At 44.0% G+C, this 25,322-nt stretch overlaps 1 protein-coding gene across 6 annotated transcripts in view; it reads right to left on the bottom strand.

The window, feature by feature from the left end:
- Kit (KIT proto-oncogene, receptor tyrosine kinase) overlaps positions 1 to 24,773 on the bottom strand; it is a 77,739-nt gene extending 52,966 nt beyond the window's left edge. For 3 of the 6 annotated variants that reach the window (XM_063240701.1, XM_063240704.1, XM_063240707.1), the window contains exon 1: positions 24,578 to 24,772. In XM_063240701.1, the coding sequence (XP_063096771.1) occupies positions 24,578 to 24,644 (67 nt within the window). In that variant the 5' untranslated portion in view covers positions 24,645 to 24,772. Of the gene's footprint in view, positions 1 to 24,577 lie in introns of all 6 variants that reach the window. The other 3 variants (XM_063240703.1, XM_063240705.1, XM_063240702.1) reach the window with 3 other exon arrangements.
- Positions 24,774 to 25,322: the final 549 nt, after the last annotated feature.

Raw genomic sequence — 25,322 nt, 5'->3', positions numbered from 1 at the left:
ATCTGCGTAGAATTCATCATGAAAATCTACACAGGTGTAGACATGAGATAAATACTAAGTAACTGACATAATCTCACTGTCTTTTAAGTCTCTGACTGCAATTCTCTTCTATCCAGAGCCCAAAAATATTTCTTCATGGAGTGCGAATTTCTATTTAGCCTTTAAAACTAAAGACATTTTCTACTTACATGCCAGATTTTCATATTCTCTTAGGTATGAGTTATTCAGTGATTGCGCAAAATCTGCTTCAATATCTGAGCCAGTGTAGGCAACAGTGATACACTATTGTAATATGGTGTAATATGATCGGTCATTTGAAAGCTCACAAAATAACAAAGACTTCTTTGCAGCATGTGTTTTCTTTTTCAATGCAACTCCTTAAGTACATTTCAAGATTGGTCTAAAGATGACAAAGCAATTGACAGAAGGGGCTAAAAGGCACAGAAATAAAGCTAAAGTTAGAGTATCCATAATTAAAGGCAAACAAAGCTGGGTCAGTAACAAAGCAAACACTTCTGAACCACATCTTCATAGATAAAAAGGCAACTGAGCTCCTGCCATTTGACCTGTGAATACAAAGAGGGGCTCACAGCCCAGAGCGGGGATAGTCTCAGGGATAATTACCATACAATAAAGCAAAGGCAGGCGAAAACACAGAGCAAAGTACCAGTATTGTACTTATGCTGGTTCAATTTAGGATTTTTCGCCTTTAGGATAGTGAGAATATTTAGCAAAAACTGTATTTCAGCAAATTTTGAATTTTTACCTTTTCCCAGCACAAGGAATTTGCAGTAGGATATAGATCCTTGCACTGGCTCAGCTATCTGAGGTACTCAACAATTCAGAATCACATAGGCTTTGTGTTAGATTGACAAAGAGACCACCACAAGGACAAATGACAAATAAACCCCTGGGCCCTTAACATGTTACTCATTAAAAGCAGGATTTGTGTTTTCATTTGAAACAGTCAGGGACCTTTAAAAAAAAAAAGCCAGTTTTTGCTAAAGCCTGCTACTCTTTCAACAAGTCAGTGGCAAGATGACTTTGCCCAATTGTAGGTTAAGGTGTTTTCAGAGCATGTTCAAGGCAGGCCAGGCTAAGCTAACTGTCTGCTAGTCAGGTGAAGTAAATCCAGTTAGGAAGTCCAATACCTTCAACATAGGATGGACACATCAGGACATTACCTGGGCACAAGGCAAGGACTACCTGTACTAAGGAAAACTCAGCTGAGGGTAGGGAATAGTCAAGGAGAGGAACTAGGAAAGGACTCCTAGAGCTCAAACTGAAAACCATTTGTGGCCTGGCCAACGGAAGATTAGGAGGTGTCTATTAGATAGGACATGGCACTAGAACAAACATCTCAGAAGAATGGAGTCAAGGGAGTGCTTAGGACTCACACAATCATACAGACCTGCTGGAGATGCAAGGGCCAGAGATCTGCGGAGGGCCGGAAGCACCATGGTTCCTCCTTGGCCATCAAAAAGGCAGCAGGCCCCAACAGCCCCAAGGGGAACAGGACAGAACCCAAGGTCAGCTCGTGCCAAGGAGTGATCCATACTAGAGCAGACGGGAGCCTGAGCCGGCTACAGCAGGAAAAGCCAAGAGGAGATGGGGTTTCCGGGTGAGCAAAGGGCCTTGGGATGGACCGGCCCTGGTCAGTGATGAGGCAGAAAACAAGCCAACCTTGTTTTGGCTTCCATGGTGAGGAGGCGGAGCACCAGAAGGTCGGGGGAGGAACATGAGATTTAGGGGCAAGTGGCAGCTACAGGGTCCTGGGAGTTGGGCTGGGGAAGGGCCAGGACTAGGACACACTCTGGAGTCTTACTCCAGACAATGGGTGGTGACCCAGGGTGTCCATGAATTCACCCAGGAAGGAACAGAGAATACACAGAACAGGGGAGCAGAGGAAGAAAGGAACGGCAGGGCCTGAAGTGGATGAAGGAGGAAGATGGCAGTGATCCACTGATAAAAGAAAAGGATACTCCAGCCCAGATGATGCAGAGAGCCTTCTAGACGGTCACTGGAACAGCTAAAGACATGGCAGCAGGTCAGGGAGGATAAAAGGACAGAGAACCAGCCCATGTCTTGAGCCTGCAGGCTTGACTGCTTATAGTAATGAGGAGGGGTAGTCATCTACCACGTCTCTCAGCTGCACAAAGGAATCACTAGCAAAGCTTTAAAAATACAAATGCTGGCACCCCAGTTCTGTTACAGTCACACCAGGATGTCTGGGCATAGAGTCTACTCTGGTACTCCAGGAGTAAGATCTGGGAGGACAGCCTCGACCTTCCCTGGCAGGGTCAGGAGAGTGGCAACCTCATTCCCAGGTTCCCCAGGGCCAGAGAGGGAGCCCCACTGCAAACCCAGGTCCCCCTGCTCTTGCGAGCACCACTCTGCCCCACCTTCTCGCCCGTGCTTCTGTGTGGGCCTTCAGCAGGGTGGATCCACCTGTGGTTTGGGCCCTTCCTGCCTCTGCTACTGAGAGCTGTTTCCTCCTGAGGGCCACATCAGCCTCTCTATTTTCTGTTTTAACCACATGGAAAAACCTGGCAGTAATAAATCACCTGTGGCAATCACACCTTTCCTGTAATATTTGCATTTTCTGCTTTATTTTTGTGATTTCTGGGTCAATTAGGCAGATTTCATTTTCTAGTATAAAGCAGTTCCCCACTTGGACTCCTGGACATAGCCAGTTAGGGGTTTCGCCTTAGTGCTACCCCCAACTTACTCCTCCTCTGCTAGGTTTCGACTTACAAGTGTGCCATCTGGTGGCCCAAGAAGATGCCCTTGGGTTCCTTATGCTTTTCGCAAAGCACACTCAAGATCAAAGAGATGTCAGATGCTCTGCTGCTTCTGAGGAAATTAACTTAAGAGCACAGTTGGCTGCAATGATTTCCTATGGGGGCCTTGTAAAGTTGTGACATCCATCAAAACTACTCTCAGGTTGGAAGACGTGAGCAAAACTTAAATGTTGGTGGTTCATTGCGATGTTTAATATTCGTGGATTTTAGGAAAAACTGTAACTCGCCTCAAGCAATTATTAAAAAAAGTAAAAGGGGAAAATGTACTGAAAGTGCCACAGGACTTCAGGACTAAAAGTTGGTCATGGAAATAAGGCTCTTTAGGCCTCAGCTGCCTCATCTGAAATTAACGTTAAAGAGGTCGTCTGAGGCACCCAAAGCTCTGAAATTCTAGGGTCTGCTAAAGAAATCCCTAATAAGATACTTCAATGCTTGTGTCCAGAGTGAAAAGCAGTGATTCTTACATGACAAACATAAATAATATAAGTAATCACTTTCTTTGTTTTCACATTACTGTTTGGACACAGAATAATAGACTAAACATAGAATTTGATCAATGGCTGTTACATCTAATCAAGTCCATAACTACTTGAACATGTGTGAATCATTTAATACTCAGAGGAATAAGCTCATTATTTTGAAGAATTTCTTCTGGAAATTTGTATATCAGTAGCAATAATGATTTTCCTAGGAATGCTCAATATATTCCCTCCCTACCCACTCATCCTAAGAAAAGCAGAACTCAGTATTCAAGGAAGTAGGACTTCCCAATCCTGATCTGAGATGAAGATATCTTACAAGAGGAAACCTTCTTCAGGCCATTAGGAAGTGAGTCCTTGGGGAGTTAAGGTCTGGATTTGACAAGTACATGTGAGGCCACATCCGTGAACAGAAAGGAGGGACTTTTCATTTCCAGCATGGTTTTCTCCAATAGTCTAGTACAGCTTTGTTGTAAATATGTAGACTTCCACGTTTTACTTCTGGAAAGCACTTATTGAAATGTGAACCAGATAAGACACACTAAAGACTCAATTCAATAAACACCAGAACGAAGCCCTGGCTATCTGTGAAGCTTGGTGCATAGGCAGGGGTTCTTCACTTCTTTCAACATTAACTTCCTTAACTTAAAGAACAACTAAGAACAAAGCAGAAAAGAATAGGTCAAGAAGAGCATGGCAAAGGTCAGCCACTCCAGTCACTGCCCAGCTTGACCCCAGAGCTGCAGCAAGCACAGAGGAGCTCTGCTCCCTCCCAGCAGATGCTCCTGGCTGCAGGATCTGCAGATGGGGCAGCTGGATCTCTCGTGATTCTGCTGGGGCCAGGACAGAGCACAAAACCTTCCTGCTGGTGCTGCCCCGTGCAAGCAGGGCAATTGTGGAGCCCAAGAGCTCCGGTATTCATTGACTAACTTGCCTTTTCCTCCTCCCTTGAGCAAACAGAATTCTGCAAAGTGCCAATTCCTGTAGCAGAAGAGGACATAAGGTTGTGATGGTGACATGAAAAACCTTAGGAAATAAAATGTGGGCACTCAAACTGTAGTTCTAATTCCACAGCATTTAATTCTAATGCAATATCAGTAAGTGAGGGACTAGTTAATATCACACTCACATGTATATGTGTGTACATATATGCATACCAATGTAACCGGGACATTTAAGAAATGTATAATATGCATAATAGATAACTTACCATTTTAACTATTTCTAAGTGTCTAGTGTAGTGACATTAGTTCACACTGTTATACAACTATCACTATTACCATTATCCATTTCCACCATTTTTCATCACCTCAAACAGAAATGCTAGTAGTATGTGTTAGGTTATTACCCCCATCCCTTCCTCTAACCAGTGGTCACCAAGATTCTACTTTGCTTCCAGGATTTGATTTTTCTTGGTACCTGATATAAACTGAATACTATTTTTCCTTGTGTGTCTCACTCATTTAACTCAACACCATGCCAGAATTTCCTTCCTCTTTAAGGCTCAGTGCTATCCCATTGTATGTCAATGCCTCGTTTTATTTCCCATTCATCTTGACATCTGGATCATTTCCCTGAGGCAATTTTTAAACACCATCTTCAACTAGATACTTACTTTAGAAAAACCTCTCTGACTTTCAAGCTCTGAAAAATGCCAGGAACTGTACTTGCCTTAAATAGTTAATTACGTTAATCTCCATCATTATTGGCAAATCTATACATTTTACTGGTGAATATACTCTAAAATTCCACTTTTAATGGGCCTGTCAGATAAGGAAAATTGCACCTTCCTTCCATACCACACACTGCGGGCACAACAGTCTTTCCTTCTGACTTTCAAAATGTCATCTTATAGCCACAGGGCTGTCTTATACCAAAGGAAGTAGAAACAAAAGCACTTCGTGTGTGTGTGTGTCTGTGTGTGTGTGTGTGTGTGTGTGTGGTGCTGGTGATCAAACCTAGGGCCTGGAGCATGCTATGCAAGTGCTATACCACTGAGCTCCATTTCCAGCCCCTGGTTCTCTTTTTCTAGAAGGGATTTTATCTGAGGCAGTTGCTGGAGAAAAGGGCACTGGTATTGATAACTCTTCCGCAGACAGACGTGCACTACTCAGAGGAAAACAGTTTACCTGCAGCTGTGGATAACAAGCCAGGGTGAATCTCCTTCCTTTCTTTGTTCAGAATATGAGAAACTGCAAGAAGCCCCTTTCTTACTTGCTTTTGTACTATCTTGCCAAAGAAGAGAATCTGTTTTTTAGGCGTTAAAGAGATTTCCAGAAGACAATGAGTGCGTTTTAGAATCTGAACTGAAATGAAAGGTCTCAAGCACAAGTAACCAGCTCACTGGAGAGCAACTCAGAGCACCAGGCTTAATGCAGAAACCCAACGATGCAGAGAGAGAGCACCTCGGGTCAAGGGCAGGGGATTCTCCCTGGGTGGCCCTTTTTCAGGTCCTCAAAGGGGCCAAGAGGTACAGACTAGGTTAGCAAATTACTCAAAAGGTTCCAAAAAGAATAATGTATAGAAACAGACAAAGCAAAATGTATCCAAATGTTAACAACCACTGTCTGGAAGTCTTTGTACTTACCTTGCAACTTTTTTGTAAGGTTGAAATAATTTTCCAGAAAGGAGTTTTTGAAAAGGTAGGTCCAGCTTTGCAACTTTATTTAACAATACTTTCATGTCTAGAGGCAAGATCTGAGGTTGCACATGATGGTGTTTCCCTAAACTTGAGTAAGCAAGTGAACAGGAATATAATGCATCAGATGTGCAGGGAATTCCAATCCAAGCTACACCAATGCAGACATGACATCTATGAACTGAGGCTGAAACAGCTCAGAAGCCTCACATCACCTCTAAATCCTTTAAGAATGTTATGTTCATTGAGCATCCCTTTTAGTACTGCTGGGATCACTGCATATGATAGCAGCAGAGGACATGGGGACATAGACCTGTGAAGCACCAGAAAAGCATCTGGGAAACAACCTCCCTGGCACTCAAGAAGGAAGGAGGGGGGCACGAGGGTACGCCATGCACTGAGGTTATGAGAAAAAAAGGCATCTGGTGAAGATATATTATTAGTCAGGGCAGGTACCAAAACACCAAGGTACACTTCTTTGTGCTCTGAACCCTTCTTAGCCAGATCAGCAGATTGTCGCTATTCTGACATAACTCTTAGAAAATTGTGTTTATGACTTTTATCTCCCAATTTTCTATTTTATTACAATTTATTTAATCTGGTTTGCAGTAAGTATGAGAGAGTATTTTGAAACAGACACAATTAATTTGGCAAATAACACGTCTATCAAAAGCAAGATTCTATAAGCATCTTGAAGCACCTTTTAAAAATATCTATAAGCCCGCACTCTCTACATATGCATTTTTATGAATGACATACACATATGTTCTTTCTGTATCAAATGTCATGAGTTTCTTATTTCAGACAAATGACTACACCTTGGAGCTGTTTGCTACCCTGGGAAGCAGTTCACTTTCCAGAATATGAGTGCAAGTTTAGCATTTGCCAGACCAAGGCAAACTGACTACACAACAGACAGAAGATCTCTCTTCTATTAACTAGATTTGAAATGTCTGCCAAAAACACAGGATCACCTGTGAGCAAAGATGGCAGTGATTCTCAAAGCCTCAGGAAAGATAGGTCATCAATCATTTCCCCAAATATTTCCCCCATTTCTGCCTTTACTACTGGGGCTTCCCGCTTCTTATTCACATGCTGTGACCATCTTGAAAAAAACAAGAAGACCTTTCTCTACCGTATTGCTGTAATACTAATACTCAGGAAGGTCATCTCTCAGGTGCACTAAAGCCAGACCCACATTTAGGACCAAATCATGAAATGTCACTGCCATGGTGCAAGGGACCCCCATTTTCAGTGGCAGGATTGGATCATCATTAGGTGATGCCTCTATGAAAACTGGATACACTAACCAGCCTATGTTTCCTCGAAATATAAGTGAGGACTTATAGACCACCACAGTTTGTCCTTTTATTCATTCATTCATCTAAAAATAAACACTAAAGGCTTGCATATACTGGATCCCTGGGAAGCAGTGAACAAGCTCAGACCTCCCCACCCCACCTATGGAGTTTCTGTTTAGCTTCAGGGTGAGCAAGACCAATAATTATACAATTATATAATTATAATATGATGAGTGCAAAGAAGTAAGCTGTACAGTAAAAGCTGAACTGACCCACCCTGGCAGGTCAAAGAGGATTGCAAGGGTGACCCAGGAACTGGACTCCAAGGTACGCCAGGAGGCCAGAAGGAATCCAGTGCCCTTCCCACTGGACACAGGACAGGAAGCTAGACATCTTTATGGAGCAAAGGGAGCTGTGAAAGCAAAGGATGGCACAAGGTGTGTTGTGCAGAGAGGAAACTGGCAGACTTCAAAGGGACCCATACAGATATGCTTCATGCTAAGAGCTGAACGGTCTTCAAAGGTTGTAACTGAGGTGGGTGACAACCACATTTGTCCTTTTAAGCTGCAGCTCTAGAGAAACCTCCCATTCTTTTCCTCTTATATATACATTTCTGCACCCCTTAGTGCTGTCCCATAGTATTGCAATTGTCTGTTTTCCTGTCTGGATTAACAGAAACACCTCTCTCTCCCAGTCCCACAGAAGAACTGAGAGTTCCATCTGACCCTAAAGGAATCAAGAGGCTTCTAGTCTGGTGCTGTGAAAAGCCCCATCATTCTGGCACCTTAACAATTGTTTCTCAAACTCTAACCTTCAGGGGATTCCCCTGGAGGGCTTATTAAATAAAGGAGATTTCTGGGTGTCACTCAGGAGTTTTTAGTGCAGGAGGCAAGGGGTTAGCCTCTCTCCAGATGCCAGAATTGCTAATGCTGTAGGTTCAGATGACACATGAGAAATGATAACCCCTACCCCACAAGGCAGACAGCTAGGGGATGAAACCCAAACTCAGGGCATTAGTGCAACAAGAAACTGTACCAAGATCTGTCTCTTGGAACTCAAAGCGAACCTGTAAAAACAGATTTTCTTGAGTGAACGGATCTGCCTGCCTTTTACACCTAGAAATCGGCCTCGTGCTGGGTCCCCCTGACAAGCCTTGGCAGCTAGTCAGGCACAGATTTCTCAAATTCCTAAGCTTTCAAAGTGGGAAATGTTGCAGAATGCACTAGTCACAGCTACAGGAGTCCAGAATGGTGACACTGGGTGGCAAAGATAACTTCTGCAGCACATCAGACTGCAATCTGGTGCACGAAGCCTCAGGGCCCAGCACTCATGTCCGTCGGCAGCCCATGCTACCTCATGGTGGTAGTGGTGGGGGGCTATTGAGCCCCACTTGTAGTTGCTGACAAGCAGCAAAGAGTACAGGTGTTTCCTTATTCGGTCCATGCTTTATGGCGCAAGTGCGTACCACACAGCTCTTGGTGAGTAGCAGATACCACTCACCAATTTTCTAAATTGCTAATCAGATAATTGCTGCAATAGTTAATTCTTCAGCCATTCTCCATTTGAATAAACAAAATAGAAAATAATTAGGCCAAAACAATCACATTGGTTTAAAAGCACACTAATGGACAAAATTGGTTTATTCAAATTTGTTTCAACATTCATCAGAACGCTTGCTGGTCAATTTGCTTAATGAGTGTTTGCTTTTCTCTTAATTTTTCTGGGGTGACACTCACTTAGAGCAATACAGTAATCCTGTTTCCCTTTTACAAAGAATTCTTAATAAGCCGGCCTTGTGTGCAAAATGATCTCTTCCCCATCACTTTGCAGAAAACAAGAGGAAATGTCTGAAAACAATCTTCCTCTGATTTCCACAACTACTAAAAATAATAAATAAATAAATGCTTCCCGTATTTCTACTGAGAAGCTTCTGCTTCTTCCTTCTATGACTTTATGGAGTAATGACCACACCGAAAAGCGAGGGATAAAAAAGGACAGTTCTAAAATTATAACCTTTTAGGATAATAATTTAAATCAATGGCCAACGGGAAGACTATGTTGGAGGAAGGAAATTTAGTATTTTTGGAAATCTAAATTAATATTATGTCAAGCCATGGCAGCATTTTTTTTTCCAAATGATTGTAATTAGAGATATGTAAATTTTTCACGGGGGAGGAGGGGGAGCTGAGAGAGAAAATCGTACCTAATTAAATAATGATGTTACCTATACTCAACAGTATTAAAATACATTACATATGTGGCTTAATACTTTCAGAACCATAAAATTATACTTCTTCCTTCAGAACTCAAAGCATCTTATGCCTAACAAATAACAACAACCAAGAAAAGTCACATCTTCAAAGTTTTCCTCCAAAACAACTTACCACTGCGTTTCTAGGTACTCAGACCATTTCAACCACTGTCGTGCCATAAACAAGAATTAAGAAGGTTAATGTCAAGCGAGCATAAAATGTTCATTTCCATGCTAATCAGTCTTCAGACACAAACTTTTAGAAACTTATTTTGAAAGAAAATAATTTTTAAGGCAACTACCCTGCAATTTAACGTTTTGCTTTGACCTGGATTTGGTAGATCCAAAAGTTAACACATTTTATGGTGAAAAGTCAATACAGACCTGGGGAGATGATACAGATCACAGGGTGACAGCACAGTTGTGGACGCTCCTCCACCATAAAAAATGGGCAAACATGTGGAAGCAAAAACCATGGCCAACCTCTACAACAAAACTAGGTGATAAGGGGTCCCAGAAACCCTATACAAGACTAGGGACCAAACCACCAGCTACAGGGATTATCAATGGGTACTCATTGGAAAGCACCTAAAAGTGGCCATAGAAAGTGAAAGGGGACATCGTAGGTTCCAATTTTACTAGTGAGTACAGAGAAGACCGTGATGTCCATGTGTGCATCTGTTTTGCTAAGAAATTTTCTCATCTGGGAAGTTTGATCCTTATGAGCTAATAACCCAGGATAAAGCCTGACCCTGAGGTGAAACTTTTTTAAAACTTAGCTATCTCTTTTTCACATAGGAAGTACGGGGTGGATGAAAGTTGTCTGAATGTGTACCAATTCCCCAGGATGAACTTAATCATTAGGTACTGCAAACACATACTAATAATTTCTTTTTAATTTTAAAAAATTTTAAAGAGGTGGGGATATAGTCCAGTGTGAAGGCCCTGCCTGGGTTCAATCTTTAGTACTGAAAAAAATAAAGGGACAAGGGTACACTCGATCTGTCATGCTAGAAAAGCCACAGTGGCCCACCCTCCTAAAACTGTAAGAAAATAGCAAGTAACAGAATCCCAATTGAATTCCAAATGGTTACCTTCTAAGAAAAAGTGAAGAACCAGACAAAAATACATTCCTAGGATAGATTAAATCAGGCCAGAAAGATGCAAAAACAAATCTAGAATGAGAATGTTTCAAACTGAATAAAAAGAAATTAAGCAAATGAAAGCAGCTATAAAGAAGAGCATCCATCAAAATTTTCAAAACTCAGAAATGAGCTGATTGGAGAAAATGAAGATTTTAACGTGGTAATGACAAAAACTAAGAAAGAATGAAAGAAAATCATTTCAGAAGTGACAGACAAATAAGACGCAAGAACACGTAAAAATGAATAGTCCCTTAAATGAAAAATGAAAACTAAAATTTCTAAAACCAAATTAGAAAAGGACTAAAATGATCTGAGCAAACGATAGCTATGGAAGACAGGCAAAGAAGATCTAACATACACGTAACGGTGGCTGTTGAGTAAATGAAAAATAGAACAAACAGTAAATGCTATGCTTTGGAAATCTTTAGTGGGAGAAATGAAAATAACACTTGAAGTTACATATTTAGCAACACATCATGTCTCTGGGGAAAAAAAAAAAATCTACCCAGACCAGTCATACTATAAAACCATTGGCTTCAAAGAATAAAGGTAAAAAACATTCCCATGGGTATCTCAGCAAAAATATCAAGTCTACTGTGCGAGAAAGAAAATTAGATTACCCTGACACTCTGACAACATTTCATGGCAAAAGACAATACAGTAAAACATTAATGATGCCTGAGCAAAGATAAGACAGGGCAACATTTTCCTAAGAGCCCACCTGATAGGAAACCTTTACACAGTACAGGCGAGCTGCTGAGAGCCCAGTATCCAGGAAACACTTGCCATAGAGACCACACAGGACTGGCAGTGCACGCCTTCAGTCTCAGCAACTTGGGAGGCTGAGGCAGTAGTGTCAGAGGTTCCAGCCCAGCCAAGACAACTTATCAAAAACCTGTCTTATGATGAAAAATAAAAGAGGGTAGTGCTGGGGACATAGCTCAGTGCAAAGGGCCTGGGTTCATTTCCCGGTACCACCCCAAAAATTTGCCTGCAGAATTAAGGGCAAATGGCAGGGATGAAAGTATATGACTGTTATGTGAGCTGACAGGGTAGTTTTAGTACACCCTTTGGAAAAACACAGAATGGAGAAATTTTGAGAGGAGGATGGGGAAATTTTGAAAATAGGTATGCTATCTGTACAGAGAAAAACCAATGGAAGAGTCCCCCCAAAGAGTAGAATATTACACAAAGGTTAGCAGGATTGGCTCAGTCATTAGAAAAAAAAATAAATCTTTAAAAACACCCAAAGATATATCAAAAATAGATTGTAGAATAATAACAGAAGAATACACTATTTATCTAGTACTCTTGTTTAGAAAGAAAAAAATTGAATATGATCAAACCTCTAAATCAACAATTTACAGGAAATGCAGGGAAAAGAACATGTTAATTACCACAGGAATGCAATCAGCATAATTCAGAGTAAAAAGTGCATGCACAGAATATAGTTTCTTCAACAAAAATATGGGGCTAAATCCTACAGAGAAGCAACAGCATAAAGGACATATCAACTGATTACAGTGTGTGAATCTTATTTGTTCTATTCAAGTATTTATGTTTTTGTCTTTATTTTTATATTTATTTCCAGTAAGGGAAATGTGAATATCATATACTCCATAATGCTGTGGAATTATAATTTGGAAGAATATGATACTGATATCATCTTTATACTTATGAAAGGGAGTCTGTATTTGAGAGCTACATGGAGAATATCTTTAGATGCATTTTTTCATTTTTTATGAACAAACCAAAACAAAATTTCCTAATAAAATAATGGATCATAACAATAGTTAACACGGATGAATCCTTTGACACTGGAGACACGCTTTGCTCTGGGACAATGAACTGGATAAAAGGAAGGCAAAGGGCTGGCTATGCTGCTAAGCGTTAAGCTGAATAATGGATATGAGGATTCATTAAACTATTCTGTTTTAAATGCTCCCACAATAAAAATGTGCGTTTTTAAAAAATTAATGTGAAGTTCCACTCCTTCCTATTAAAATGAAATGGCTGCTAATGGGTTTCCAAACAAGCCAGAGAGCAGCCTAGAAATCACAGGCTCCCTACTGATTTTGAAAATTTGTTTACCCTCCTCTAGTCACCTGATAGTAAATTTAAACATGATCTATTTAGATGTGGGCCATGAAATTCTCAGCCAGAACAACACATGCAAGTCAATAACAATTACACTAAAGAAAAGGAACTCTCAAGTCTAGGGCAAAACAACTGATTTCACAACTACTTTGAATACCCAAACATGCATACCTGCCCTCAGCCAAGATTGTGGTCACCAAGGACGGCTTCTGGCCGGAATTCAAGCGGCACTGCTTTCTGTGCTTGGACAACCTTAATTTTGGATTCTTCCTGAGGACCAGAACAACATAGGCAACAAGAGTCCTACACTAGCACTTAAGAACTGGCAGAAGACCCTGCAGTCCTAGGAAGTCCACCATGTGGACTCTACCTGGGCAGACATCTGTCAAAGCTGGAGAGCTTGAAACTTTGTGGACCTCTAGAAGGCCATCCTAAGGCTAATGAGATGCAAAAAGTCAGATGCTGTACTCTCTGATGTCACCTCAACCAGACCAGCCATTGTAACAGGAGCGTGGAAACAGCACACTGTGGTTCGACTGATGATGCTAGTGGTAGCTGGAATGTTGTCATGTAACACAGCTGTGAATAAAACTGAAGTTCTTCAGATTTTTAACAAGAAAAAAAATGGAAGAATTCTAGAAGAGGTGCAGAACCCCCTGTCTTTAGAGAGATAGATCCCCAGGAGCATCCAGCTGGGGTTCCTCAAACCATTCTCTTAGCTATGAAAGAACACTCTGGTATGTTCTAGAAAAAAAGATTCCAAACCATTGCATGACAACACATCTGGATACATTAAAGTCTCCCACAAAATCCCGGACAGGAGTGCTTTTCCTGTGTCACCTTCAGATTCAATCACGCAGCAAACCCTTCATCAGGAATACCTGTTGGATCAAGCATGAACCCACTGCTTTTGAAGCTTCAAAGATCAGAGACAGAAAGGCTGGGCTGCTCGGCCCTTCCACGGGGTGGGACAGGCCCAGTGGCAGCAGTGACAACCAGCCCACCTTATCTCCTCCACCCCCAGACCTACCTCCTCTTTCTTTCTGTTTTCCATCTTTCCTAGACCTAAAAAAAGATCCAGAAAAGAACTGGAAGGAAAAAAATTCACTAGAGCCTAAGCTGCCAGAAGACTAGGATTTGGGTCTAGTGTTCATTGCTATCAGATCCTTCAAGAATTACAGGTGATTTCCATGGATTTCTATGGCACCCTCACAAGGCACCCTAGTGGTCAGCAGGAAGTCACACCTCTGTCCCAGGTCATCCTTGCCAGGGAGGCAGAGGGAACATGACCCAGCGCTGCCACGGAGCAATCCCCACCCTCCACAGCCTCTCTTGGAAGGGTCGTAGATCTGAAACTGCAGTGATCATTTTAAATAATATCCCTCAAAAATTCTGGAATGTAAATTAAGTAACAGATTCAGATCTACTGCAAAAAAATTCACAAACCCTTCTACATATGCTAGTTTATTTTAAAAAGCAGAGAAAGGGATCTCTTCTATCAAAATGGTGCTTTTCTAGTTCAGCTGAAAACTTACCTACTATTTCCCTGCATTAAGTATACAAATTGACTAAACGAAAACAAAAACATTTAAATATCTGAATCAGGCATTTCATTGTGTATTCTAATGACCTGTTTAGAATAAGGATCTTGGCTTAATATCACAATGACAAGAATTCCTAGGAATCAATTTACATGTGGCGGTTTTATCAGTCAATTAAATATCACCCATTTCTTAAAGTGAAAATCTTTCAAACATACATGCAAGCCATGAAAGGAAACATCCACATTGTGAAAATTAGGGTGGAAACATATTTAAAATATTTAGCCAGCACTTAGGAGGTGGAGGCAGGAAGATCACCACTGTGAATTCAAGGCCAGCCTGAAATGTATAGCGAAATCCTGTCTCAAACAAGCCCCCCCCCCAGACAAATTTACAAGCTAAAAATTATTACTGTATTTCTAAAGTACTATAATTTTACTCTTCATCGAAGTCTTTCCAGGTAGAATTCTCAAGTTTGTTTAACACAGTGTAGTTTTCTTTTTAACACACACTGGCTCCACTGAATCACATCTCTAAAATCCCCAGTAAATATTTTCTCCCAAAGCCAGTAACTACATGGATTCCTTTCTCTAAATGTGCCCTTCAAGGGAGACACATTCTTCTCCAAAGTATGCACAAGCTATGATATTCCCATTACTGGGAACCCCGGATTATGGTAGTTAGGAATTTTCTATCTTTTGAAATAACCTGGGTCATGCAGGGTAACTCAAATGAACTAGATATTCTTGGCCAAATGAAGATGTCAGTTTCCCCTCTTTCTTTTCCTCTTACCTGGTCAGGACAAGGCATGCCTACGCCAGTATTATCAATTCTATCTTTCCTTAGGTGACAGAATTCTAACCACCACAGCCACATACCCCTGTGGCACTTGGTACAGGCACTGGTGGGCCAGCATCCGCACCAACTCCTCCTCCTAACGTGGGACTGAGCAGGAGTCAGAAAAGGATCTCGAGGTGCCCCAGACCGCCGGACCCCTGATCATTACTTTCCACTGCTTCACTTCAACAAATGAGTTGACATAAGCGACAATTGGTTTATAAAGCTTGTTACATGCTATTATTTATCATATTTACCATACTATTAAAGGTTTAAAATTTGTTAATAAGCCAAGAATCAGAGATCATCTATTGCCAATATCAGATACTGAGACCACAAAATCTGTAATTTTGACTGGAGACAGGGTTATTAGAAAAGAGAGGATGGCATTAAGTTTTGGACTTAAAAACAACTCATGCTAGATTTCCATTGTACATACAACATGTGTAACTACACGCAGAAGTGAGATGCATATTTTTGTTTCTTGAAGTTATTTCTCTAAAGAACCAACTACTTGACCAGGTTACATTTTAAAACTCTTATCACATATGGCACCGTAGGCAATACTTCAAATCCTGAAAAATAAAAATCCAAGCACCCTAAAATTTGTCCCAGCTCACCTTGTACTATTTCCTCCAGAGATTTTGTATGAGTTTTTTGTCTATCGCTCACCCTCTACCTTGTGTTCAGACAGTCACTAAATCCCATCCCACAAGTCAAGATTTACTTCAGGTCACTTCATAATTCCTGTTGAATGAACCATTCATTCTACATAGGAAGTGATGCTTACATCACCCAACCCAATCATAATGATTATGAGCAGACCACTGTTTAAATCTTATTACAAATGGTGTGAAATTAACACCCACTCAGCATTGATCTCTTTAAGGTAGGGACCCCATCTATACATCAAACATTTCAATATGACAGGGGCAAATGATGTTATCAACTGAATTGCAATTCTGTTCCTACTGCCTTCCCCACTGGATCACTGATGGCGCTAATGTGTGTGATTAAACCTAACCATGAAATGCCCAATGGGAAAGGGCAGATGGGAAGGAAGTAAACCACAGGGAACAATCCATCCCTGAGTAATCAAGGGGGCAGGACCGCAGTAGCCCATCCTTCATCCGTTCAGACCTCTCCACCTGGCTGCAGGTTGGGCCATCTCACAGCATGGCCACCTAGGTTAGCTCGAAACAGTTGATTAAAGATTTCTCCAGACAGCAACTTTCCTTTTATCTCTCTTTATTTTGAAATTCACTTCAAGGACTGCACTATACGATTTGTTCTGTGTTTAGATTCTCTACCCCAATAGATCAGTAACTGGTAATAAGTCCCTTACTGGCTATTTTCAGTATAGCCAAAAACTGTCTCTACCCAGGATTTATGAGAAAATGAGAAAATGCCCTATCCCACGGCAAGAAACTTGACTGCTTATTTTGCCACTTTTGTAATTATTCAGAGAGCATTTTAGACAAGCCTTTAAAGGGTCATCAAGGCAAGTGAGTTGGGCAGGACCTAACATTTCAAAATAGTTATTTACTCTCCTCACATCTCCAGCCAAGACCCTATAACCAGTTCCAGGAGCATAATGAAGTCTTTTTCAACTCTTCCCATTAGAGAATTTTTCTTACACAAAATACAAAATAACAACAACACTCAATTTCCTTCTGGGGCAATTTAAATTATGTACATTTTGTCCCATTCTTCACTAACGCTGAACAAATATTTGAAAACTGCCTTCACTAACACTTCCCTCACCTTATCTTTCCTAGGCTTCATAAATCCACTTTCTTTTAAGTTGCCTTCAAAGGGTCTGCCTGCCAAAGCCACCAACTGCATCCTCCTCTACACCCAAAAGGTCCCCTTCACTCTCTGAGCAAAATAAAAGCCATGCTTTCAAAATGGACTCATGCAACAAAATACATTATCTTCCCATCACATCGCTCTTTTTCACGAAAACTTCTTTTTCCCTATGAGTGCCATGCACTTGACAGACACTTCTTTATAATCTCTAAATGATACCACAGAGCCAGCTTCTGTGACTTCGCAGTTTTATTTTTTTGTATGGATGTGACTCTCAGAGGAATGTCATTCATATGCTCTACCATGGTGCCTGTGAAACGGAGTTTCAGGTAAATGCAGGTTGTAAATAATCAATGAACAAACCCTAGCAGAGTCCATCAGCACTTTGCCTCCCTCAAAGAGCCTGCCTCTGTCCCCTCCCTTCCTCTCCCTGACTCCCCAGGACCACCCACAGTCACCCCCACCCCCCGGATTGCCTGTTCCCCTTCCCCACTGTCTCAGCAGAGCCTGACACACAGAAGGTACAGAAGCAGCCTGCCAAGTGGATAAAGATTATCATCTTCCTCACACCTCCCTGGCTTCTCCCTTCTCTCCTGAGCAGACACTTATCACCCGGGCCCTCACCCAACCCTGCTACCAGACACACTTTAAAGGTCCACAGCATCAAGCATCCTGAGTCCCCACCAAAACTCGCCCTCAGACACCTGGACGCTCAGATCTGTAATAGAATCCTGCATACCCACCAAAAGCTGGCAGCAAACTACATGTCCATTGGTTGATGGAAAGGTGAGTAACACAATGTAGTACCACATACAATGCAATAGTATTCAGTCTCTAATACATTCACAAAAGGGCTATAAAAGGGCCATAATCCACAGCTGTTGAGGGACCTAAACCACCAGTGGTACATGCACAACTGGACCATTTCTAGCACTAGTGGTCCAAGCCATTGGCTGGGATAGTCACTAGGTTCAAGCACTAAAGAAAAAGAAATTCTGACCTGTGCTACAATGTGATGAACCCTAAGGACAATACACTAAGTAAAATAAACCAGTCAGAAAAAGGCAACTACTGTCTGGTTTCACTCTTAGCAGGTACCTGGTATAGTCACATTTGGGACTGAAATTACTAGTGGTCGAGGCTATGGGGGTAAAGGAAGTTGTTCCTAAATGGGTACAGAGTTTGAGTTTTGCAAGATACAAGTGTACCACATATCAGCTGCAGAGCAATGTGAATGTATTTAGTGCATAGTTAAAATGGTTCATTTCATATTGTGTATATTTTACCGAAATTAAAAAAAAAAAAAAAAAAAGAATCCCCTCAGTCTTGAATGCACCCAGTAAACGAGCCTCTGGAGCTTTCCTGCAGGACACGGCACGGTGCCTCCCAGGAGGCAGGGCGCAGTGTGTGCTTACCTGACAGAAGAGTGAGCAGGTGACCCTGCTCCTGGATCAGATCTACCTTAGCCTGACTTCAGGGGCTTTTTCATAGTCTGGGCCAACTCAAGGCTCCAGACTCCTGTCCAGCATTTCTTGGGCTAATCAGGAGTCCACTTTCCAGGCTCTTCTTCCTCGACTCCTTAGCCGAGCCATCTCTTCAAATGAAAGCTCTGACAGTCCTAAAATCAGACCTTTGCACCTGGCTCCATGTTCCTGCTGCTTTTCCCAAGCTTCAATTACAGATACTCTACTCTGTAGGTACAGAAATTAATCTCAAATATTATCCCTGAAACAGACACTTGTACTGATCTCTGATCTCTAGTATCACCTGCTCACCAAGATCTGGGCTCCTCATCTTGAAAGTCCTGCCTAGTGCCAGGTGTGGGGACACATGCCTGTAATCCCAGCACACAGGAGGCTGAGGGAAGAGATCACCCTGCAAGTTCAAGGCCAGCCTAGACGACATAAGCAAGACCCTATCTTTAAAAAAAAAAAAAAAAAAAAAAAAAGTAAAATGCTGCCTAGAGCTTGTTGTTCTACAGCTGGGAACTTGTGAACTTGGTGCCATCTCGCGCAACCCCTGGCCCCTGTGTGCAGGCCTGCAAATATCCAGACTCAGGACTGATTAACCTTTGTTAAACTGAATCCAAACTTTTTTTCCGTCCAAGTGCTAGAATGGGACAGCCATTAGAATGAGAGTTACCGGGCACCACTGTGTCTAGCTCAGGGCAATAAACAAGTCCAACTTGGTTCCTGTACACACACATACATATGCACACGCACACATGCACACAATCAAGGAAAAGCTCTCCACTTGTCACTCTCAGTGGTTTCAAAGCTATTTTATACAATAAGGAAGTAGTTCATAAGCTGTAGATGGGCCGCTACCTAAAGAAAAATGGCCATTTAGAGATTCACAGTTCACCTTCCTCCGAACTTTTATTCCAAACTCCTTCTCACGTTTGGAAGAAAGTCAACTAAGAAGACAGGTTATAGGGCTGGGGTTAGCTCAGCGACATAAGCGCCTGCCTTGCAAGCAGGCAGTTGTGAGTTCGATCCCCGGTACCGATAAAAAGACAGGTTACATAAAGAACCAGAATGTACTACCTAACTGGCTGGACTTCTTGAAAAATGGCCATTAAATGTACAAACCTGACTTAATGCAAAAAAAAAAAAAAAAAAAAAAAGAAAAAAAGACCTTCATGATCTGGTTTCATACCATTTCCATTTGTTTTTCTCAGAGACAAAGCTAAAAGAGGAACCTGAGAAAATCCTTCTGATGGTGGAGTTCACCGTTTGCTCTGAGGAGCTCTGAGTGAGCACATCACAGGCAGAACCCGCATTTTCATCTCTCAGGAGCCCTCTGCCACCGGCCCCACTTCACAGATGAGAAAATGAAGCATCTATCCTAGATCTCACGGCTGCAAGGGGCATAACTGGGATTAAAAACTCAGGTGGCCACTTTCAGAAACCAAGCTCTCCACTCTACTGCCACATGCCCCGAACAATAAGTTAGCTTAAACCTTAAATTCTACAGGACTGTTGGCATCCCAGCTATCAAAGTATGCAGTGGAAGCTATCTAAGCAAAGTATCATGTACAAAATGTAAGCATGAAGACTAAAGCACAAGATGAATGGGAAAATTATCAGGTGTGAATAGTTTTGTTGGAGAAATTCTCTGAATGTGCAGGAGGTTGTTCTAGGGAAAAAAAAAAAAAGTCCAAGATCTGTGCACTTCTAAGACCAGTAATTCTCAACTGCTATATCAAAAGCTGTACGAAACTCAACTGTTACACCAAAATAACATAAAAGACAAAATTTTAAAGCTCACCTCATTTTTAAAGCTGTTAAATTAGTATTTACTGATATCCATGTGTAAAGGATAAGTCGTAAAGGAACATAAGTCAAATTTTACCTACCAGAGGAATTCACTCATTTATTAGATGCCTCCTCTAATCGTATCCAAGCACTTTTACAAGAATTCTTCTAATCTTTAGGCAACTATACCAAGAGTAGGTGCCATTCCGCTTTTAGGGATCATTATTTATTTCACAATTAAGAAACATGGCTAACATGTTGAATACTACCCTGAAGCTCCTTTCTACAAATTTTATGCTCAGCAACACATTTACTGGCACAGGGAGGTTAAATAATTTATCCAAAACCACACAGAAAATAAGTGGCAAAATGAGGGTGAAACACCAAGGGCCAGAAAGGTTAAGCAACTTGCTCCAAAGCCACACAGCTGTCAGATGTCAGCCATGGGCTGGTGGGCCTTACACTGCAAGCACCTGCCTGATTTCACTCTCATTCACTGGGGCCAGATGAGCGCAGAAGCCAAGCAACCCAGCTGCCTAACTCCCTTCCTAATGGACCAGGCTTCAGCTCTTCAAAAGAAGAAACTGAGTCCTTGATAAAAATTCTCTACATCTTGAAATACTGAAATACTCACTGTTTTCTGAAAAAAGCACCCTGTGAGCAACAAATATGCACACAGGCGATTGGCGTAAAACCACTTTTACTTATTAGAATCTTAAGTCAAAATGTGAGCTACACGGTCACATCTAAAAATGTCAGAAATTAGTCTTTAGGCCAACCTTATTCTCAAGTCTTCTACAGTCAACCAAGATTTACACTGAACTTGCCCTTGACTGAAACTTTTACTTCTGTTAATTCCCTACTAAGCAACCCCCTCCTTTTGGATTTGCAGCCGTGAAAAATATCTATTTGAGTTGCTGAAACTACATATGAAATTTTGCATATTTGGATTCCTGCAAATGCCTTTTAATCCCACTTTGGAAAAGTTACCATACATGAATGCAGCAAAATAAAGCACTTCCTACATCCTAGCCTGCCAACTCCTACATGGAATTCATTCCCGAGAAAACGCTGCGGCAGCAGCCCAGACCACTTCTAAGGGTTCCTGAGCTGCCCTTCAGGACGCCGTGGCTCACTAGGCTCATTTCCTCGTGTCCTTCTTTAATCAGAAGACTTGAGGAAATGAGTCAAAATCCTATGGTTGACTTCTAACGGCTGTCAACAACAGCAGCAAAATTCATCACCACAACATCTGTACACAAATGCGCTACAAGGGAAGTCCACAAAATACTGGGCACTTTTCTGATGAGAGTATCTTTTGGGAAAGGTAGGTGGGAAATTGTCGTTTTTGTCTCATCATGCTTATCCAATGTCAAAGCTACTGGTATCTGCCACTACTAGGGGCTTTCTTTTTCACAAGTAGGTGTACAAGTCTATGATACTAAAGCAGTTTTTATTTTTCAGCCTGGGGGATGAATTTCAACTGACGTGCACCACTATTGTGCAGATAGCTTATCTCTCTCTAGGGACCCTAACACCTAAAACCTTCACACCGCAGGCCAGATGCCTGCCTTCCCCAAATGAGCCCTTCCCCAGTGAATATTTCCCTAAATTGAGAGCACTTTAATTCAAATGCCATAAAACAAGCAATCCAAGGCCCTTTTCAGGAAAACCGGCCATCCTATAAGGCACACATTCAACATTTCTGAATGAGCCTCATTTTACAACAGATTCTGGTGAGCCATGTAAATGGATGTGCAGTTAGGCATATGGAGTTGAGCTCAGTCTCTTCTATTGATTATTTTAGGCAAGTGACTTAGCCACTTTCTCTAGTTGTAAAATAGCAGCCATAGTAATAGTACTACTTCCTGGGGTTAGAAGTATAGTAAAAAATAATAGGTAAAGGCCTCACTCAGCACAGGGCCTAGCACAGTTTGCAGTTATGAGCCAGGACTAAGTACAACCCACATGCAATATATATGAAATTTAAGGCAGGTTAGAAAGCTCCTTGCGAAAGTCCAGCATACATGATTTATAGTCAGAAGGAAAAAAAATATGTGGATGCATAGGGAAAAAAACAGAATTATTTGAGAATCCTTACAAAAGGATCATTTTATTCCCAGAAAAAATGATCCAGAAAGCCCTGCACCAGGTGCCAGGAGGCCCTCCAGCCTCACATCTGCAGGAACAGGGGGGAGAAGGCATGATTCACTGTTCATGGCAGGTTCATCCTGTTGGTCCCTGCTGTAACTGCTGAGGGTGCCAGGAGGTGGTGATGACACAACTGAAACCTCCTAACCCTTAGACAGCAATGCTTAGACAGGGACAAGGCAGTGGGATACCCGCAGGCACCACTATCAGGGTCTGGGAAAGGACTGAGAAAGCAAGCTGAGCCTCCACTCAAAAATCTAGAGGAGTATTCTAAACAGGAAGAGTCCCTTCCTGGCTTTGACTCCCTGCAGTTCACTCCTGAGGAAACTGGACTCCCTAAAATTGGCATGACCTGCCCAAGGGCACACAAACAGTGCATGGCAAAGGAAAGGAATCAGAAGCCCACCCCAAGGCCTCAGCAGCACAGCATCAGCCTGGCAAACAGAAGGTCCTGAGTTCTATTCCCGGTACCAAAAAGTAAGGGAAAATAAAAACCACCTGAGGGGCAGAAGGCTGTCACTATACCAATAGGACAGATCTTAAATTTTTTGCCAATAAGCTATTGGACAGACTAGGCTAATCATGAGGGGCATGGGGACTATTGACATCCACAGGGGTCTAGTTCACGTAACTTTAATGACATTTAAAAAGGCAAGGCAGAAAACATATAGACCACAGGGCTAAGGCTTCCGGACACTCTCTGGTGGCCCCCCATAACTCCTCCTCGGGCTCAGGGGTCCTGATGGGAAGCCTCTTTCCCGGAGGAAAGCCCGCTTTATGTCCCTCAACAGTGGGGTAGGGTACTGGGTCTTGAGACTTCACGGAGAAAAACTGACTAGTTGTCTCACAGCAGGTCACTATGATGCTCCATCTCCAGCGCTGGATTCCTCCGTAGACTCACTTTCTATCGTTACATCATCGGGTAGTCTAAACGTTTTTGTTTTTTAATAACCAGAGAAAGAGCAGTGCTTGGGGACTAGCCAGGCACGCACACCAGCGACACCTGGACAAAAAGGAAGAGAGGCAGGAATCTGACTCAGGGGCTCCCGAAGCCTGCAGATTCCTCTTGTCCTTGAGATCCGAGTTCCCGCGCCCATACAACTGGATTTCCCCAACAGCCAAAAGAACCTAATGAGAGCCGCAGGAAGTTCTTACTCCACCTCCCACCCCTCACCTCCGGCAGCCCGGAGTGTAAATACCACGTGGGAGGAGGTCCGAGAATCCCAAAATTACAGACAAAAAGAGACACCTGCGATTACAGGTCACCGACATCCCCCCACCCCGCCCTGGGGCGCGGGCTTCCAGAGCCCTGTCAGGCTGGCTGGGCATCCTGGCCGGCCTTGCGAGGTGGCAGGGTCGGGGACCGCAGCGTCCCAGCGCTGCTGTCCCTGCCTCCACGGAGCAGACGGCCAACACAGCCTGCAGCCGCTCCTCGGCGCGTGGCAGCCAGCAAACGGCACGGCTGCAGAAAAGGGCGAGCCTCCAGCACAGAATTTACAAAAAGCACAAAGTCTGCAACCTAGCGGCTGCTTGCTACACGCCCTGCTCAAGTTGCCCGTGCAGCAGCCACCGAGCTCGCGGGGTCCCACCCCAGAAACGCACGCCGCGCGCTGCCGGTGCAAAAGCACATCCCGGCGCCTGGAGCGCGGCCGCCTCACACTCGTCTCCACGCTCCACGGGTGGCGTCGCGCGCGGGCAGAGGCACCAGCGGCTCGGTCCCCACGCTCTGCGTACAAAGACCGCCCGCGGTTGGAAAGCAGCCGCCGCAGAGCGAAGAAAAGGCTCTCCAACTTTGCCCTCGGCGCCTCCGAGGACCTGCGGGCTGGTCCTCCAGCGCGCTGGTCACACACACGCAACTTTTAACAAAAGGAAGCTGTGGCCGCGCCTCGCTCGGCGAGATAATGCGCTCCGTGCTAACTCCGGGCCCCCCGCCTCCGCCAGCCGCGCACCGTCGGCACAAAAGCAACCCTAACTCCCCGCAGCCTGCAGCCTCGCTCGTGGCCGAAGTCCCCTCTCTTCCCCTATTCTAGGAAGACCCCGGACTGCGCCCCCTGCCACCAGTCGCTGGGCTCTCCTAGCGCAGGTGAGCGAGGCAGGGCGCAGGAGTGTCTCGGGGCCGCCTGGACGCTTGCTATAGCCTGGAGTGCACCAGCGCCGCAGCCGGTGAACGGCCAGCAGCCGCTTCTCGGGACGTACCCCGGCGGGCTCAGCCCTCCGCCGGCACAGGCTTCGCCTGCTAGCGCGGCCCAGGTACCCGTGCGCTCTCTCACCTGGTTGGACGCGGAGCAGGAGGTACAGGACGCAGAGAAAATCCCAGGCGCCGCGAGCGCCTCTCATCGCGGTGGCTGTGGCTGCGCTGGCTTCGGAGCTCCGCTCCACGTTCCAGCTCTCGCCCGAGTGCACCGAGCGCGGCAAAGCCGAGCCCCCAGAGCGCCAGCGCCGAGCAGCGCCCCTCCTCCTGCGCCCTCCCTCGCGCGCCGGCCACGCCTCTCCCCGGCGCCCCTCCTCGCCTGCCCTTCTCGCTCCTTCCCCGCGGCGTCTGGCCCCGGCCCTCGGACGTGCGGATCCCGCGGCGCTGTGCCCGCGGGAGGGTGCACGACTCGCGAGCCCTCTCCACGCACCCTCGACCCCGGAACCCCTTCATCTCTGCGCGTCTGCTCCCGGGTGATGTGGTCCGACCGCCCCAGACGGCTCCGGCCGAGGGCGGTGCTGCCAGCACGCTTTGTGAAGCCGGGCACCCCGCGCGCTGCAGGCACCGGCCCGCCACCTGGCAGGTGCTCCCCAGATAACAAAGCTTGGCCGCCGTTCCTGGACCGCGCTCGGACAGGAGGAGGCTGAGGCCTTAGAAAGGGGGAGGTGGTGCAGGGACGGGAACCGCAGGGCACGGGGTCAGGAAACCGGGTCCCAACGTTCTTCTCCGTTACTGTTAGTCGAGGGGCGCAAGGGTGGCGCCTGGCACCACGGCAAAAGGCTGGGCCGGGGTTTAGGTAATTCTTTAGGCTCAGTTTCTCCATC

The sequence above is a fragment of the Cavia porcellus genome, unplaced genomic scaffold (assembly GCF_034190915.1).
Source record: "Cavia porcellus strain 051 isolate PalLab524CR breed Dunkin Hartley unplaced genomic scaffold, mCavPor4.1 scaffold_30, whole genome shotgun sequence".
In the NCBI taxonomy this organism is placed as follows: domain Eukaryota; kingdom Metazoa; phylum Chordata; class Mammalia; order Rodentia; family Caviidae; genus Cavia; species Cavia porcellus.
Note: the sequence above shows the minus strand (reverse complement) of the source record. Positions and strands in the feature narration are given on the sequence as shown.